Genomic DNA, 13497 nt, shown 5'->3' on the forward strand with positions numbered 1-13497 from the left:
CTAGCTGGCTACCACCGTGGGTACATGGAGTTAATCCCTCAGGGAAAAATCCAGAAACCACTTTAGAACAGGCTCCTGAGTCATCCCACCCAACAGGTAAGAGCGCTGGCAGGCTGGTTAGTGTGTAGCACACGGCTCTGGGAGAGATGCTGATTCCGGGGGTGTAAATGCTGCCGCTGAGCCAAGGTTTTTCTCCGCTGGAAAATAATTATTGTTGAGACCCCGAGCCTGCTGCTCCTGACGTCACATTGCTTCTTCCTTGGCAATTCGGTTTCCTTTGCGTCATTAAAGAAATCAAACGAAGGCAGTCTGACGTTTGCCTTTGTGAAGGAATATAAGGCAGGAGCCAGCAGCTCCAAAACCAGAGCTGGGGTCTCCCCACTTTGAGCCAACCGCTGGCAGCCCCGCGGGTTACATTCGGTTACATTCGGTTACATTCCCTAAGATTGTATCAACGTTGCCCTCAGTCAAGCAGGTCCTGAGGTTCTTTTTTTCTCTTAACAGAAAAAGGGTTTCTCAGTGTATAGATGCGTAATGACAACCCAAATATTTACATAAAAGATTAAGGAGAAAATGGCTCAAAAGCACCAAACCCCAGGCAAGAGACCAGCACTGAGCTTTGTCATCCGCGGAGGTGGCCGCGGAGGTCAGAGGACCCGGCTGGGGGGTTAGGTGGCATTTGGAACCCCTGTCCACTCCCCCCCTTTTCATCGCTAGGGACAAAGGAAGGGCAAAAGGAAATGTTTTGCTGGAATCCCTTCTGCTTTGCTATTCTGGCCAAACTTCAGAATGTTTTTAAGGCTAAAGGCATTCACTTCCTTTCTCAGTTACAGGTGCCTGAGCACGGGTGAGCAAATGTAGGGTGTTTTTTTTGGTGTCTTTTTCCGATTTAAACCGGAAAGAGGAAGGTATCGTTTTCAGTTTAGGGTTCGGTGGGCCATTGGGAAGAGCCGGGCACACGGCTGCCACCAGGAACGCGTGTGAGCACAGACTGCACGTGCACTTCACGGATTTACCCAAACTTTCAAAATCTGTCCCGGTGGAAGTATCTTCTGGCAGATGTTGTAGGGCACTCAGAGCACGAAGCTGAAATGAAATCGGGCCGGTTATGAAAACCCCTGGGTGTCCCCGTCCTCCTGGACTAACAGTCACAGTTCGGGAGAGGAACTGTCCCTTGATCTCGTTCCAAGAAGTCGGGGTGATTCCGTGGACAGTTGTGACTCTGGTCTGAACGCACCAAGAGCACAGGACAGGGCGGTCCCCTCGCTCAGGAGGGACCCGCCCCGCCGTCTCCGCGCTTCCGAGTAAGTCTGGGGACGCACCCGGTGGTGGGCGGGAGGTTTCCCGTCGCCAGCACGGCTGCTGGGGGGACAGGGGGACACGGGAACGCGAAGCAGCGGCCCCATGCGCCATGAAAGGTCGAAAACCATTAACCTGTGAACGCGCGTTTTCACCGCCGGCACCTCGTGGCCGCGCCCCGGGCTGGAGGGCCGGCCCGCAGTGTGGGGCGGGGCGCGGGCCCGGCGTCGGGGGGTGCGGGGCGGACCAGGCCCCAGGCCCCGCGCACCCCCAGGCTCGCCGTCGCCCCTCCCCTCACGCGCTGCGGGCTACCCTGTGACCCGGGGCCGCGCACACCTGGAGCAGGTGTCTCTCCAGCCCGGCGCGGGGTCCGGTCCGAAATTCGTGATTTCGGTTTGGGAGCTGTAGGTCCCAGGACGCCGTGAAGTTTTATTTGTAGCAAAAGAGGGGGCAGAAGACTCAGCAACTTTTTAAACCCTGTGTTTCTTTGGTCCGGGGCAGCGCGTCTGCGGGACGTTGAGTCGCGTCCGGCGGGGTCGGGGTGGGGGTGGGGTGGTCCGTGCCGAGTGCCCAACGCCCAGGGGAGTCGGCAAATGGGACACGGTGCCGGCGTCCCCAGCACGCGCCGCGCCCCGCGATCCGAGCGGCCGTCCCGCCGGGGCGCCTCCTGTCGCAGGGGCGGCGGGACCACCTGGGGCAGCGCGCACGGCGCCCCCTCCGCCTGGGCCCGCTGCCGCCGCCCCGAGTCCCGGCTCTCGGCCCCGGTGTCGCCCCAGCTCTGTCCCCGCCCCCGCGCGCGGCCCTCCACCCGCAGCTCTTTCCCCCCGGAGCCCCGCCCCGACCCCAGGGTCCGAGCGCTTCCAACCCCGCTCCCCGCGCGCGTCCCGCCCCCGCGGCCCCTCCCCCCGGAGCCCCGCCCCCGCCCGGAGCCCCGCCCTCGCGCGCGCCCAGGCCCGCGGGCCGCGCTCCCGCACTGCGCAGGCGGCCTAGCGCCCCGCCCCGCGCGCCCCGCCCCCGCCCCTCCCTCCGCCCCGCGGACGCGGCCGCGACAGAAAATGGCGGCGGCGGCGGGGACTCGCGCGTCGTCGTCGGGACTCGCGGGCGCGGAGGCGGGCGGGGGGTCCCTGCAGGCGGGCGGGGGCCGCGAGCGCGCGGACTGGCGGCGGCGGCAGCTGCGCAAAGTGCGGAGCGTGGAGCTGGACGCGCCGCCCGCGCCGCCGTCCCCGCCCCGCTCCCCGTCCCGGTCCCCGTCGCCCGAGCCCGCGGGCGGCAGCGCTGCGCAGCCGGTGCCCGAGCCGCCGCCCCCCGGAGCCGCGAGCCGCGCCCCCGCCCCCGAGCCGGGCAGCAGCGGCCCCCCGAGCGCCGCGGGGACCGAGCCTCCTGCAGCCGCCGGGTGAGCCGCGGGCGGACGGGGCGGGACGGGCGGGCGGGCGGGCAGTGGGCGCTCGGACCGCGCGTCTTGCGCCCGCGGGACCGCGTCTGGGATTGTTCGCGGCCGAGTGACAGGCGCGCGCGGGGGCCGCGGGGACCCCCACCCGGCGCCGTCCCGGGGCGCGGGGGAACCGGCGAGGCCGCGGGCCTGCGGGGCGAGCGCGGGCAGGTGCGGGCCGGGCCTCGGGGGCGGTCGGGAGCCTGTCACGGCCGCGGGACCGGCCCGGTTCCGGGCGGGGGACGCGCTGCACCGCGGCGACTTCGTGGCAGTTTGCGCTCGGCGCGGGCCCCCCGTGCCGGCCTCTCTGCGTCCCGGCGAGGTTCGGGACCCCGCTCCGAGCAGCCGCCGGGACGGCCGGTGCGGGGACAGGGCGCTCGTGCAGCGGGGCTTGCGGGGCGCAGGTCAGGCGACTGCAGGTCCCCGCGGGAGAGGAGCCTTTCGGGTGGCAGCGGCGCCCCGCGCGCCGGGCGCCTGACAGCTGCCGAGCGGAGTCGGTCACCGCCGCCCCTGCCGTCCGACCTCGTGCCCACGGTCCCGGGGGCTGCGCGGCGCCGGCCTCGGTGTCGGCAGATGTGCTGAGCGGTTGGCACTTGTTCTGAACTTGATTATTTGTCTAAAGTCACAGTATGTTACTTGGAGGTTGCCCCCCCCAAAAAAAAATCCTAAAAAATATGACCGCACCGAGCCACGGCTACGCCGGGAGCAAGGGACACGCGTGACCGGGGTCGTCCGTGGGCACTCGTGCCGCGGTCTCGCCCGTGGCGCGCCCCGGCCTTCCTGCCCCGGGCGAAGCCTCCCGAGAGGGTGCTTTGAGAGCAGCTGTTCCCGCAAAGAGGCTCCAGATGAAAATGGGGAGCCCCAGGCCTGGCACACTCACTCTACCTGTTCTCGCGAGACCCCCTTTTTGGATACGGTCGGTCATTCGGCGTCGGCGGTGGCTGCAGGGCCGCGTAACGAACGTGGGTCCAGCCGGACGGAGGGGGTGCGCCCAGGTCCCCTCTAGGGCGCGTCGCCGCCGTGGGTGCGACCCTGGGCCAAGCAGCACCGTGGTCTTTAAAAACGGGTCTCACCGGCCTGAGTGCTCGTGCGCCCACCTGGGTGTCGTGCCTGAAGCTCTTATGTCAAAGGGTCATTCTCCAGCTTTTGAAATACAGTGATTTCCGCGACCCCCCCATTTCCTTGTCAATAGGGTTGAAGTTCATTTGAATCTGTTGGTATAAACACTTCCATTGTAAGCTGTTCAGTAAAATCTCAGTTGAACTCTACATTTTAATTTTCTTGACAATAGTTACATTCATACTTTCCAGAGGAAAATCTAACAGATTTTGAACTATTTTTATGTTGCAGTAGTAGCATGGGTCTGGGGACCCCTTCTGTCTAAAGAAAATCCTGTGATATTTTATTTCAGAATTTCCTTCAGTTTTTAATCTTTGGATGTGGAAATTGAAAGTGTAGAAAATACATTTGTGGAGCATAAGTTACATAAATAATACTCATTATAAAGAGAAGATTTCAGGTCTGTCCCTCTTCTTCAGGGTCACAACTGGAATCAGTGAAAGCCTTGTGCCTGTGAGTGGCGCCCAAGGGTTTGGAATTTTTCCTTGTATTACAGAATCAGGGGCTTTTTCTTCCAATGTACTGTCTTTGAAGAAAAATTACAGTGTTGCTCTCCATTGAACAGGCTATTGTGAGTTTGGTAGATATAATTACCCCCTCCTATTTTTGTAACTTAAAAAAAACCACACACACCCTATCAGTTTGCTGGCCCCACGAAAGAACAAGGTGTCTGTGCTTGTTAATGTTGGTTTTTGTTTAAAACCGAAGCTGTTTCATAGGCTGCCTTTATACCTCATCTAGCACTAGGCTTTCACTTCCTGTTAGAAGCTGCTGGGCTAAAAATACAATGTAGCAATTTTTTTTTTTTTTTTTTACTAGAGGGGGTATAGGAACATTATGACCTAAAAATAAATTTTTAAAAACTTAAGTTGGTGATTTTATAAAACAATAGAGGTAGTTACATATGTTAGTCAGGCATGAATTTGTAAGTTTTGTAGCTGTGAATTGTCTCCGAGTTCTATTTTAAATCAGGTAAGAGAATTAACACACTCTTCAAAGATTAGCCTTATTAAATATAATTCCGAAAGAGAAATATGAGCGCTAGAGTCGTTGCCAACTTCTGTTTTCTTTTCCTATCTGATTTTGGCAAGGGTGACTGGTTAACCAGCATTCCTTGATCTGCGATTTCCAATACACCATAATAACTCCATTTTGTTAGAGACAAAAAGCAGGAAGCAGCCCTGTCCGGAGATACTCTCCCGTCTTGTCTCGAACCTCAAGCCCACGTTGCGTGATTTAGAGACAGTTGCTGACCTGTCCACTTGAAGATTGCAAAACAGGAAAAAAGAGGAGTGTCCTCTGCCTTCAGCAGGAGCAGGAGAGCCGGTGCAGCTTGCCGAGGCCCACGGTGATCGGCGCTTGCCGGCTGTGAGCATTCCAGACGCAGTGCTGGGGTGGCCAGGCGTTCACAGGGACGGCTCCCCGAGGGCAGCGGGCCTTCACGGGCGCTCGGGGCTAGACAGCACAGCACTGCCTTTTGTAACCCACTTCTCTGGGTAAGAGGCATTTCTCCGAGGAGACGTGGTAGGAAGGCGTGGCGTTGGAAAGTGACCGTGCGCAGGTGCTGCTCGGAGCTGCAGGCCCGCGCCTCTCCCTGGAACGGACACTCTGTGGTGTCAGGGGGACCAGTCCCTCCTCGGGCTCCCTGCTGGCCTCAGCCCGACCTCCTCTGACCCGCAGTCAGGGCTAGCGCTGCTGAACGTGGGGACCGGTGGTAGACCAGAGGGAGGACACGCAGGGGGTAAACCCAGGCTGTCTCAGGAGTGCTTCAAGGACGTTTTTAAACAGGAGAGCAATGGCCAGGAACAGGCTGGCAGCAGGCGGCTCCTGCAGTCACCGCCCTGCCCTCCACGGGTGGTCACTGCCACCCGCCAGGGCGTCATAAGTTCGGTTTTGGGGCAGAAACTCATTGGCGATGCTAAAGCCCACAACCAGAAGACAGATGGGATCCACACTCGGGCCCACCTGACTGCACAGACCGCCTCTCTCCTCCCTTCTCTGCTGCCTCCGTTTCTCTTTCAAATCAATAAACTGGTGGTTTTTAGGGAGGCGGCTGCTCTGTAGTGAACACAGGCTCTCTGCAGTGCCGTTGCCAGCACCTCTCGATCGGAGGTCACGCACGGCTTCTGTTCCGCGGCCTCGTCCGTGCGATACGGGTAAGCCGCTCGGATCACCCCGCGGGCGTGGGGAACGCGAGCGCCCCTGCTCCGTGGATTTCTTGACGTGTGCTGTGTTAGGTCATGAGTGGAAGAAGTTCACATTCCTCCCTCACCTTAACCTCCGCGCGTGGAGAGAACTGTTCAGTGTGGCTGGCCCTGGCCCTGCCACTCAGACGTCCTCCCAGCGCTCAGCCTCTGCAAGGCACCGTCTGCTCTGCGTGAGAGAGGAGAGCCTGCGGGTGCACGGCCGGTTCTGTTGGTGGGTTGGGGGACGAGCATGTGTCCCAAGACCACGTTAAGTGCGGTGATGCAGGGAACCCCAGATTAAACACGAGTGCTCTGAGTCCCACCTGTAGCCACCTACCGCACCCCTCTAACGTCTGAGGGACCAGGCGTCCTCCCGGGTTTGCAGCTGAGGTGGTAGCTTTGTTCCCCTCTCTGCTTGTTGCTTGGTCAGCTGTGTTTGCCCTTTGCCTCCAGCCTCTTTCCTTTTTCTTAGGACAGACATAGTAGAGTCTTTCCTTTCCCCCCATGGTGGGGAAAGGAGCTTCGGTACAGATTATTTCCAGACTGTTCTTGTGCCTAAATCAACAGGAATATACATGAAACTGCAAACTCAGGTGTGATTTTTTTCTTTCTTTCTTGAAGGAAGAAATAAAAGCGGGGACATGGGGAGCAAGAAACTTGGCATCTGCCAATGCCGGTTGTAAAATTCAGTCTTATTAGAAACAGCAAGGTTAAGAAAACAGCATGAGGACATGTAAAATACGCTCCAGGGCATAAGATAACCAGGGAGATATCCCGTCTTCATTTACTCTGCGGGGATCCCAGTTGGTTCAGGTATGCTTGGAATGGAGAGCTCTGCTGGGTGATTGAGGCCTGTGGAATACCAGTCTGATCAGTTCGGTTTAATAGATTGAGACGTGGGAGAGTGTCAGGAACTGCTAAGTTCTTAAGACCTAGCAAACTCACTTTCCTGAAAGTACAGTCACCTGGAAATTATTAATTATCAATTAATGAGAACGTCAGACCTCTTGGAGCCTGGAGGTCCCTGAAGCTTGCACAGTGCAGTGGTTAGTGTGTTAACCTGGGTTATCACGTGTAGGCATTGTGATGAGTGTGCAGCAAGGGAGGTGGGTGCTGGGCGGTGGGTGGAGGCTTTACCCCAGACTACAAGATGTGGTCATTACCTTTCTTTCGTGCCCAAATAATCATTTAACTGATATATTATCAAATAATCTGCAAACTGGTCCAACAGCAAGCACTCTGAGTCACAACTGTCCGTCGTTAACAGACAAGGAACTTTGTCTGATTCTTCACACCACCCAGTCTAGCGTCTGGGACCCATGAATAGTACTAGTTGCCCATGAATGTTAGGGTGAATTATTTTTTCTCAAGGTAGTTTTAAAATTAGTGTATCAGATGATTACAAAAGTTTACTGTGTTGTGATGTTAATCAAGATCTAGCTTAAGGCAGGCCTGAAGGCAAGAACTGTTTCTTAGGAGCTTTGGTACATTGCTTGATACTTAGTAGCAGTAGTTGGTGTTTAACAGCTGAGTTGATAATATTGACTAATTTTATATAATGTAAAAGTTAATTAGTTTAGTAACTAAGTGTAGTTACAAAGTAACTGGAGCCATACTCAAACTGGCAAATAGTGAGGAGATTGAGGTTCTGGTATTTGAAGGTGTCTGGTTGTTTGGGCTGATGGGCAGGTCCTTCTGATTTTGTGAACCCTGATGATTCTCCTCGATGGCCCCCCCATCCTCCTCTTGAACATCAATATCAGATCCTGGGGGGTCCCAGGGCTTCTGTCTTCTTTGACCCCTCCCCCCCCCCGCATGCCCTTGCCAGTCCTATTAATGTCTGTAGATCAATTATTGGCCATTCACAAAGGATTGCAGAGTTTATTTTTCGAGCCATGACCTTTCCTAAACTCCAGACCTCACTGTTCACAGGACACATTTGTACTCAGGTATCTGAAACCAGGGTTTTCTCTGTACCTGTCCCACTAACATGCTCCTTGCTCATGAAATAGCAGAACCAGGACCTAGGCATTATCTTGAGAACTCCTTGGATGTAGCCCCTCGTTTGAGGCTGCTTCCCTGGTGCCTCATGTGGACTCATGTATCACCTGCTAACTTGCTCCCTGTCCCTGCTTTCTCCCTTCCAGTCTGTTCTCCATGTTATGTGGCCAAAATGTTTATTTAAAAATGTAAATCTGATTATAAGTTTTCCTCTAAAAAATAAATTTAATTTTTAAAAATTAATAAATTTAATAATTTTAAAACTTCCAAATGCTTTCCATTTGGATAAAGACCAGAGAATCTGTAACATGTCCATGGAGTCCCCATGTGGTCTGGCCCCTGCCTGCCTCCGTCTCCAGCCACACTCGTCCCTACTCCCGCAGAATTGCTCTCTTTGATTTCCTCAAACTCAGCACAACACCGCCTGCCACAGGGCCTTTGTATGTGCCAGCACCCTCTGCCAGGAACACTCCCCAGTCAGCTTGTCATTGTTCAGATCTTAGCTCACTGATGTGATTTTACATGTTATCTCATGCCTTTCCCAGAAGACTTAGTCCTGAGTGGGCAGGGCCTGTGGCTGGATGGAGACCCAGCATCTAGCAGGATGCCTGGCACAGAGTAGACACTCAGCACATGCTGCTGAATAAGCAGGTGAGGGTGCTAGTAATGTGGCAAGTTCAACCTAGCAGGTGACCTGTTCTTCCCCTTTGTCTAGACACAGTGAGGGCCTAGCCGAGACGAGGTCATCTGGCAAAAGCCTAGGCAGTTGGCTCTTCCAGATCGCTGCCCGTGGTAGATCCACTGGGAAGCATCTGTTAGGCATGCCAGGTGCCTCCAGTGAGGGTGACAGCTGACGTGGCATGGAGGAAATAGCCACACTGCGTGGTGACCTACAGAGAAAAGAGGCCTTTGCTGTCTGTGTGTAATTCTGCACTTCCTAGGGAGCTGAGTGTGTGTGTCTGTGTGTGCGCGCATATACATAAGTAAATATGCACAAAATTGTGTTCTGCATTAATATAATGATTCCCTCTTTCGAGTTCTCAATGTTATGGAAACTTAAGATGCCACATTTAGAATTCTTGTCCTAATAACTGCACTTCACCCAAAATTCATTAATTTGTTATTGACAATAATCCTGCTCGGACGAGTAGAAGTTCACCTTTGCATTAAAGAAAAGATTTGCTGGGCAAGTGCTACAAGAGATTTCAAGAACCCAGGAGAGCCAAGAGCCCACGTAACAGGACACGTTTCAGGTTTGCTGTGGTAACTGAGCCTGCAGCACCCTTATCTGGAGCTGCTTCAGTGCTAAGAAGCGAGGGAGAAAGCTCTGAGCCGCCAGAGGCAGTAACTAAACCTGCGCTTTGAAGTTCTGATTTTACACTCAGAAGAGTCCAAGGGCTTTTGCTCGGAACTCGCGACACTTATTTAAGGCATTCTCACAGCCTTGCCGGGTGGTGGCCCTGAGAGGCTGCAGTTAAAAGCAGCCAGTGAGAAGGGCGGCCGGTGAGCAAGGTTCCCGAGAGCCGGCCAGGGCGGGAGAGCGAGACGCTACTCGCTGCTGTCGGGGGCCACCTGGTGTCGGGACGCGTACCTCGCACACCTGCATGGCGTCTGGATTATACGTTTATTGCATCACGGCACTGTCCAGCAGTGCCTCCTGGGCATCTGTTTCCCTATTTGTAAGATGAATGTGATCAGTTTATATGTGATTTTTTAAACGGTGGCTCATTCTCGCAGGGTTGTCCTGTTTCCGCTCGGGGCTGAAGTTAGAAAGCTTGCAGTGCTCGGAGCGTTTCCTACCAGGGGAGCTGTAGAAAGTGTTTGGATCCTTAACGAAGTAAATGGCTAGATCACCTGAAAGTTAGTCCTGTAGCTGTGACAACACTGAATTAATGCGTTTTCTGTAGAATTCCATCAAGTTGGTCGCCGCTCATCAGAAATGTCTTATGGATTGTTTATGTGGGAAAATGTTTGTTTTTGCTTCATTTGTTGGCCATTTTATACGTTGCAGTTTCTTTAAAATACTTAATAACTAACCACCACCAATATACTGGTTTATCTCCTGGTCAGACTGAGGAGTCAGGCGGTAAATTTCAGCTTTGTAACACTGACCACGTTTTCTGATTACAGGGGTTTCTGGTTTAATAAGATGCTACTTGTGAAAGCATTGTAATGTCTTCATGCTCTACAATGATAAATGTTTTGAAACAGACATTTCACAGTTATTTTTTTTCCCTTCTCCAAAATAATTGGCTACATCTGTTATTTATTTTCTGGATTTCTGTTGGTTTTCTTAAATTCTTCTTGGGCAATAAATCAAATTACTTTTATTGAACCTTAGGTTTTTAAGGATGTGACATTAATGTAGGTATTAATATCTCTGAAAAAGCTGTAGTGTTTAATCCAAATTTATTTTGAATTTTGGAAATACGTTTCAGTTATTCTGGGACACTGTACCTCCGTGCAGTTATAAAAGTCCTTATGGCGTGTGTGGGATTCAGAATTTATAGAATTGTCTTTAATAAAATGATCAGTCAGTCCCTCTGAAAGCAACAGTTATTTCAAAAATGTGTGTCTTTCTCACCTAACGGAAAGGATTGTGCCGTGTAGACTGCTATAGACCTGCTGGTTTCTTGTCTTTTCTGGTTGTTTCACTCATGGGTATAGAGCGTCTTTCCTCATGCCTGCATGGTAGTCCATCGTGTGGACATCTCATGGACCAGTTTCCTGTTTTTAGACACTTATGTTGTTTGGTTTTTGGTTGTTCTGTGAAGCCTCAGGGGCTACCATTGTGTATACGTTTTCATGTATTTGTGTGTTTAGTTCTGTAAAATGAATATACAGAAGTAGAGCTGCTGGGTGAAAGGATGTGGTCATCTAGCCACTTGCCCTGATGAGCTCTGAGCTGGTTGCCGTTTGCCGCCAGCGCAGGGGAGGCCTGGGCCCACCTCCTGCCCACAGCGGACGTGGTCCATTGTCCACCTGTGCCAGCTGGTGGGTGGAGGGTGGTCTTGTCCTCATGTTTCTCAGTGATTCAGCATCACTGAGCAGCTTGTTGCTGACAATTTCAGACACATTATGCCTTTCCTTTCCCACGCAGGAGAGGCTTGTTCATTCCTTCTTACTGATTTTCGTGTCCTTGGTAGGTTAGAATCCAAGCTCTGACGCTTATTGCAGTCGGTTTTCTCCACCTTTGTGTTGTGACGTAGGGATTTGAGTGATGGTATTTTCTTTCACTTTCTCAGTGTTAGGTCTCAGACGAGGTCCTCTTAGAAGGTGAAGGGCACGGAGACCGAGCTCCAGTCTGCCTCATGTTCTCGGGAGTGACTGGGAAGGTCAGGCGTCCTTGGCTGTGAGGTGAAGGTGCCCTCGGGTGTGAGGACTGAGTATCGGTGTGTTTCTTAAATCAGCACCTGATGAATGGGCAACGCTGTGCGGAGTAGCTCTTGCTGCAAAGTTATAAAAAACTCATCGGGTTTTCCTGATAGTATTTTTGTAGGTTTTTAAAAAATACTTTAACCTTTGGTCCATCTGGTGTTTCAGGGTGACACTGGGCTCTAACTTATTTCATCCAAATGACTGGCTATGTGTCCCAGCGCTGTTTAACTGTTTATTGATTAGAAGTAGCCCCTTTATCACATATAAAATTTTCAAATATTTGGAAGTTTCCGAATACATTTCTTTCAGATTTTATTTTTTCCCCCACCATGGGCCTAAATCCCTAAGTAACCACACTGGAAAGGTTAAAGCCACTGCCTGGAGAAAGGCTGCACAAGGGAACATTGGCTGTCCCTCTGCTGACTGGTCTTATTGACGCCCGGAGTGTCTGGGCCTCAGTGACAGCCCTGCGTGCAGCTACCTCGGGACAGTCTCCAGGAGGTCGGCCACCAGGCACTGCGGCCACCACAGCCTCCTGGATCCGGTGGCCAGGTGCACAGCCGTCCTCCTGCCACGGCCTCCCAGCATCCCCTCAGCTTTCTCCCCTTCTCTCTGGCCTGGGGCCCCCACAGTTGCCAGCCGGGGTCAGGCCACCGTCGCAGTGTCCAGTTTCTGCAGAGCCTCCTGTGACCGGCTCCTGCTCTGTCTTCTTTCTCTGCTGCTATTGGAGGGAGGGCTGGGCAGTGAGGCCTGAGACACGCTCTGTTCCTGAGTCCTTTCCCATCCTCGTGAAGCCCACACTCCCCGTAGGTCAGACGCCCTGTGATGGCCCTGCCCCTCCAGAGCACCCGCCCTAGACGCCCACTCTCCCCCAGGCACACGCCCCCCCCCACTCGGTTCGAGTTTCTCTTCCGCCTGCTCACCCTGCCTTTCCTCAGAGCGCTGAGTGCGGTTTCTCTCTAGAAGACTCATTTTGCCTCCACTGTGAGGCTGTGAGATGTTTTCAGGTGGTCTGACCCCCTCTGCAGTGAGGAGTCACCCCTCTTCTGTTTGCAGAAGAAAATGTGCTGTTTGCAGAAGTCAGGCCCGAGTGCTCTCCGCTCTGGTTCCTTTCGCCACCTGTAGCCTTTCTAGCTCTGCCCGCCTTTGCCCACGGCGTTGTGTCTGACTGACTGACAGGGTTTACAGAGTCCCTGTGAAGTAGACATCATTGTGAGCTGACCAGGTTTCCCTGTTCATCGGTGTTAAAATTTCAGAAGTGCGGTCTCAGGACAATGTTTTGGTGCCAAACAATGTCTGGCTGTCATCAAGGACAATCCAGGGCCATCAGCCCAGAGGACAGAGTGCTGAGTGCTTCAGGCACCGAGCTTGACCATGGCCTGGGCATGTCGGTTCCCATGGGCAGAGTCCCAGGAGTTGGCTGATCGGCTGTAGGAAAACAAGCGCTTCGGGAGGTCGTCTCTGAGCTCTTCATCTGGTCTCTGGCAGAGAGTCCATGCCAGGGTGTGTGCTGATGGGCAGAGCCGCCCTCACTGCGGGCGGGCAGAGTCCGGCCTCCGAGGACACGCCGAGGGAGGGCTGGCTGCCCAGAGGAAGCCCGTGAAGATGGCCAGGCAGCAGTTCACCTGGAGACAGGGCGGGGCGGGGCGGGGGGGAGGGAGTGTTTCCCGGGAAGCTCGTCCGCCGGGGCCTGACGGTGCCGAGGAGGAAGCAGGTGAAAGGGACCTGCGGGCTGGTTTCGTGGCCTCGGGTGAGGGGCGGGGAGAGAGCGCCGGGAGGCCGCGAGGCCGGCCCTGTGACCCGGAGAAGGGCAGGTGAGGTGGGGGAAGTTTTGGAAGCTCCCTCAGGTGGAGAGCAGGGTGCAGACTGGCCGGGAACCCAGCTGGGGACCTGACCCCAGTTCCGGTCAGAGAGCACGCAGGACTTTCCGCCGCCTCAGCGCTCCCACTGGCCGTTCCCCAGATCTCTGTGCTGAGCTCAGAATAAAAGCCTTTGTTGCCTGTCAGGTAACCACAGTGCGCTAGGAAGTGGGTCAGGAGGCCCGGAGAAGGGGTTGCCTCAGAGCTGCTGCAGGAAGGTCTGGGC

At 54.4% G+C, this 13497-nt stretch overlaps 1 protein-coding gene across 3 annotated transcripts in view; it reads left to right on the plus strand.

The window, feature by feature from the left end:
- Window positions 1-1258: 1258 nt before the first annotated feature.
- MAP3K1 (mitogen-activated protein kinase kinase kinase 1) overlaps window positions 1259-13497 on the plus strand; it is a gene marked incomplete at its 5' end in the record, with an annotated part of 56200 nt that continues 43961 nt past the window's right edge. The window contains one exon of one of the 3 annotated variants that reach the window (XM_081132657.1): window positions 1259-1304. Coding sequence is in view for 2 of the 3 variants with exons in the window: in XM_081132655.1 (XP_080988781.1) it covers window positions 2355-2692 (338 nt within the window). Of the gene's footprint in view, window positions 1305-1387; window positions 1419-2354; window positions 2693-13497 lie in introns of those variants that run through there. The other 2 variants (XM_081132656.1, XM_081132655.1) reach the window with 2 other exon arrangements.

The sequence above is a fragment of the Miniopterus schreibersii genome (assembly GCF_964146895.1).
Source record: "Miniopterus schreibersii genome assembly, chromosome: 3".
In the NCBI taxonomy this organism is placed as follows: Eukaryota; Metazoa; Chordata; class Mammalia; order Chiroptera; family Miniopteridae; genus Miniopterus; species Miniopterus schreibersii.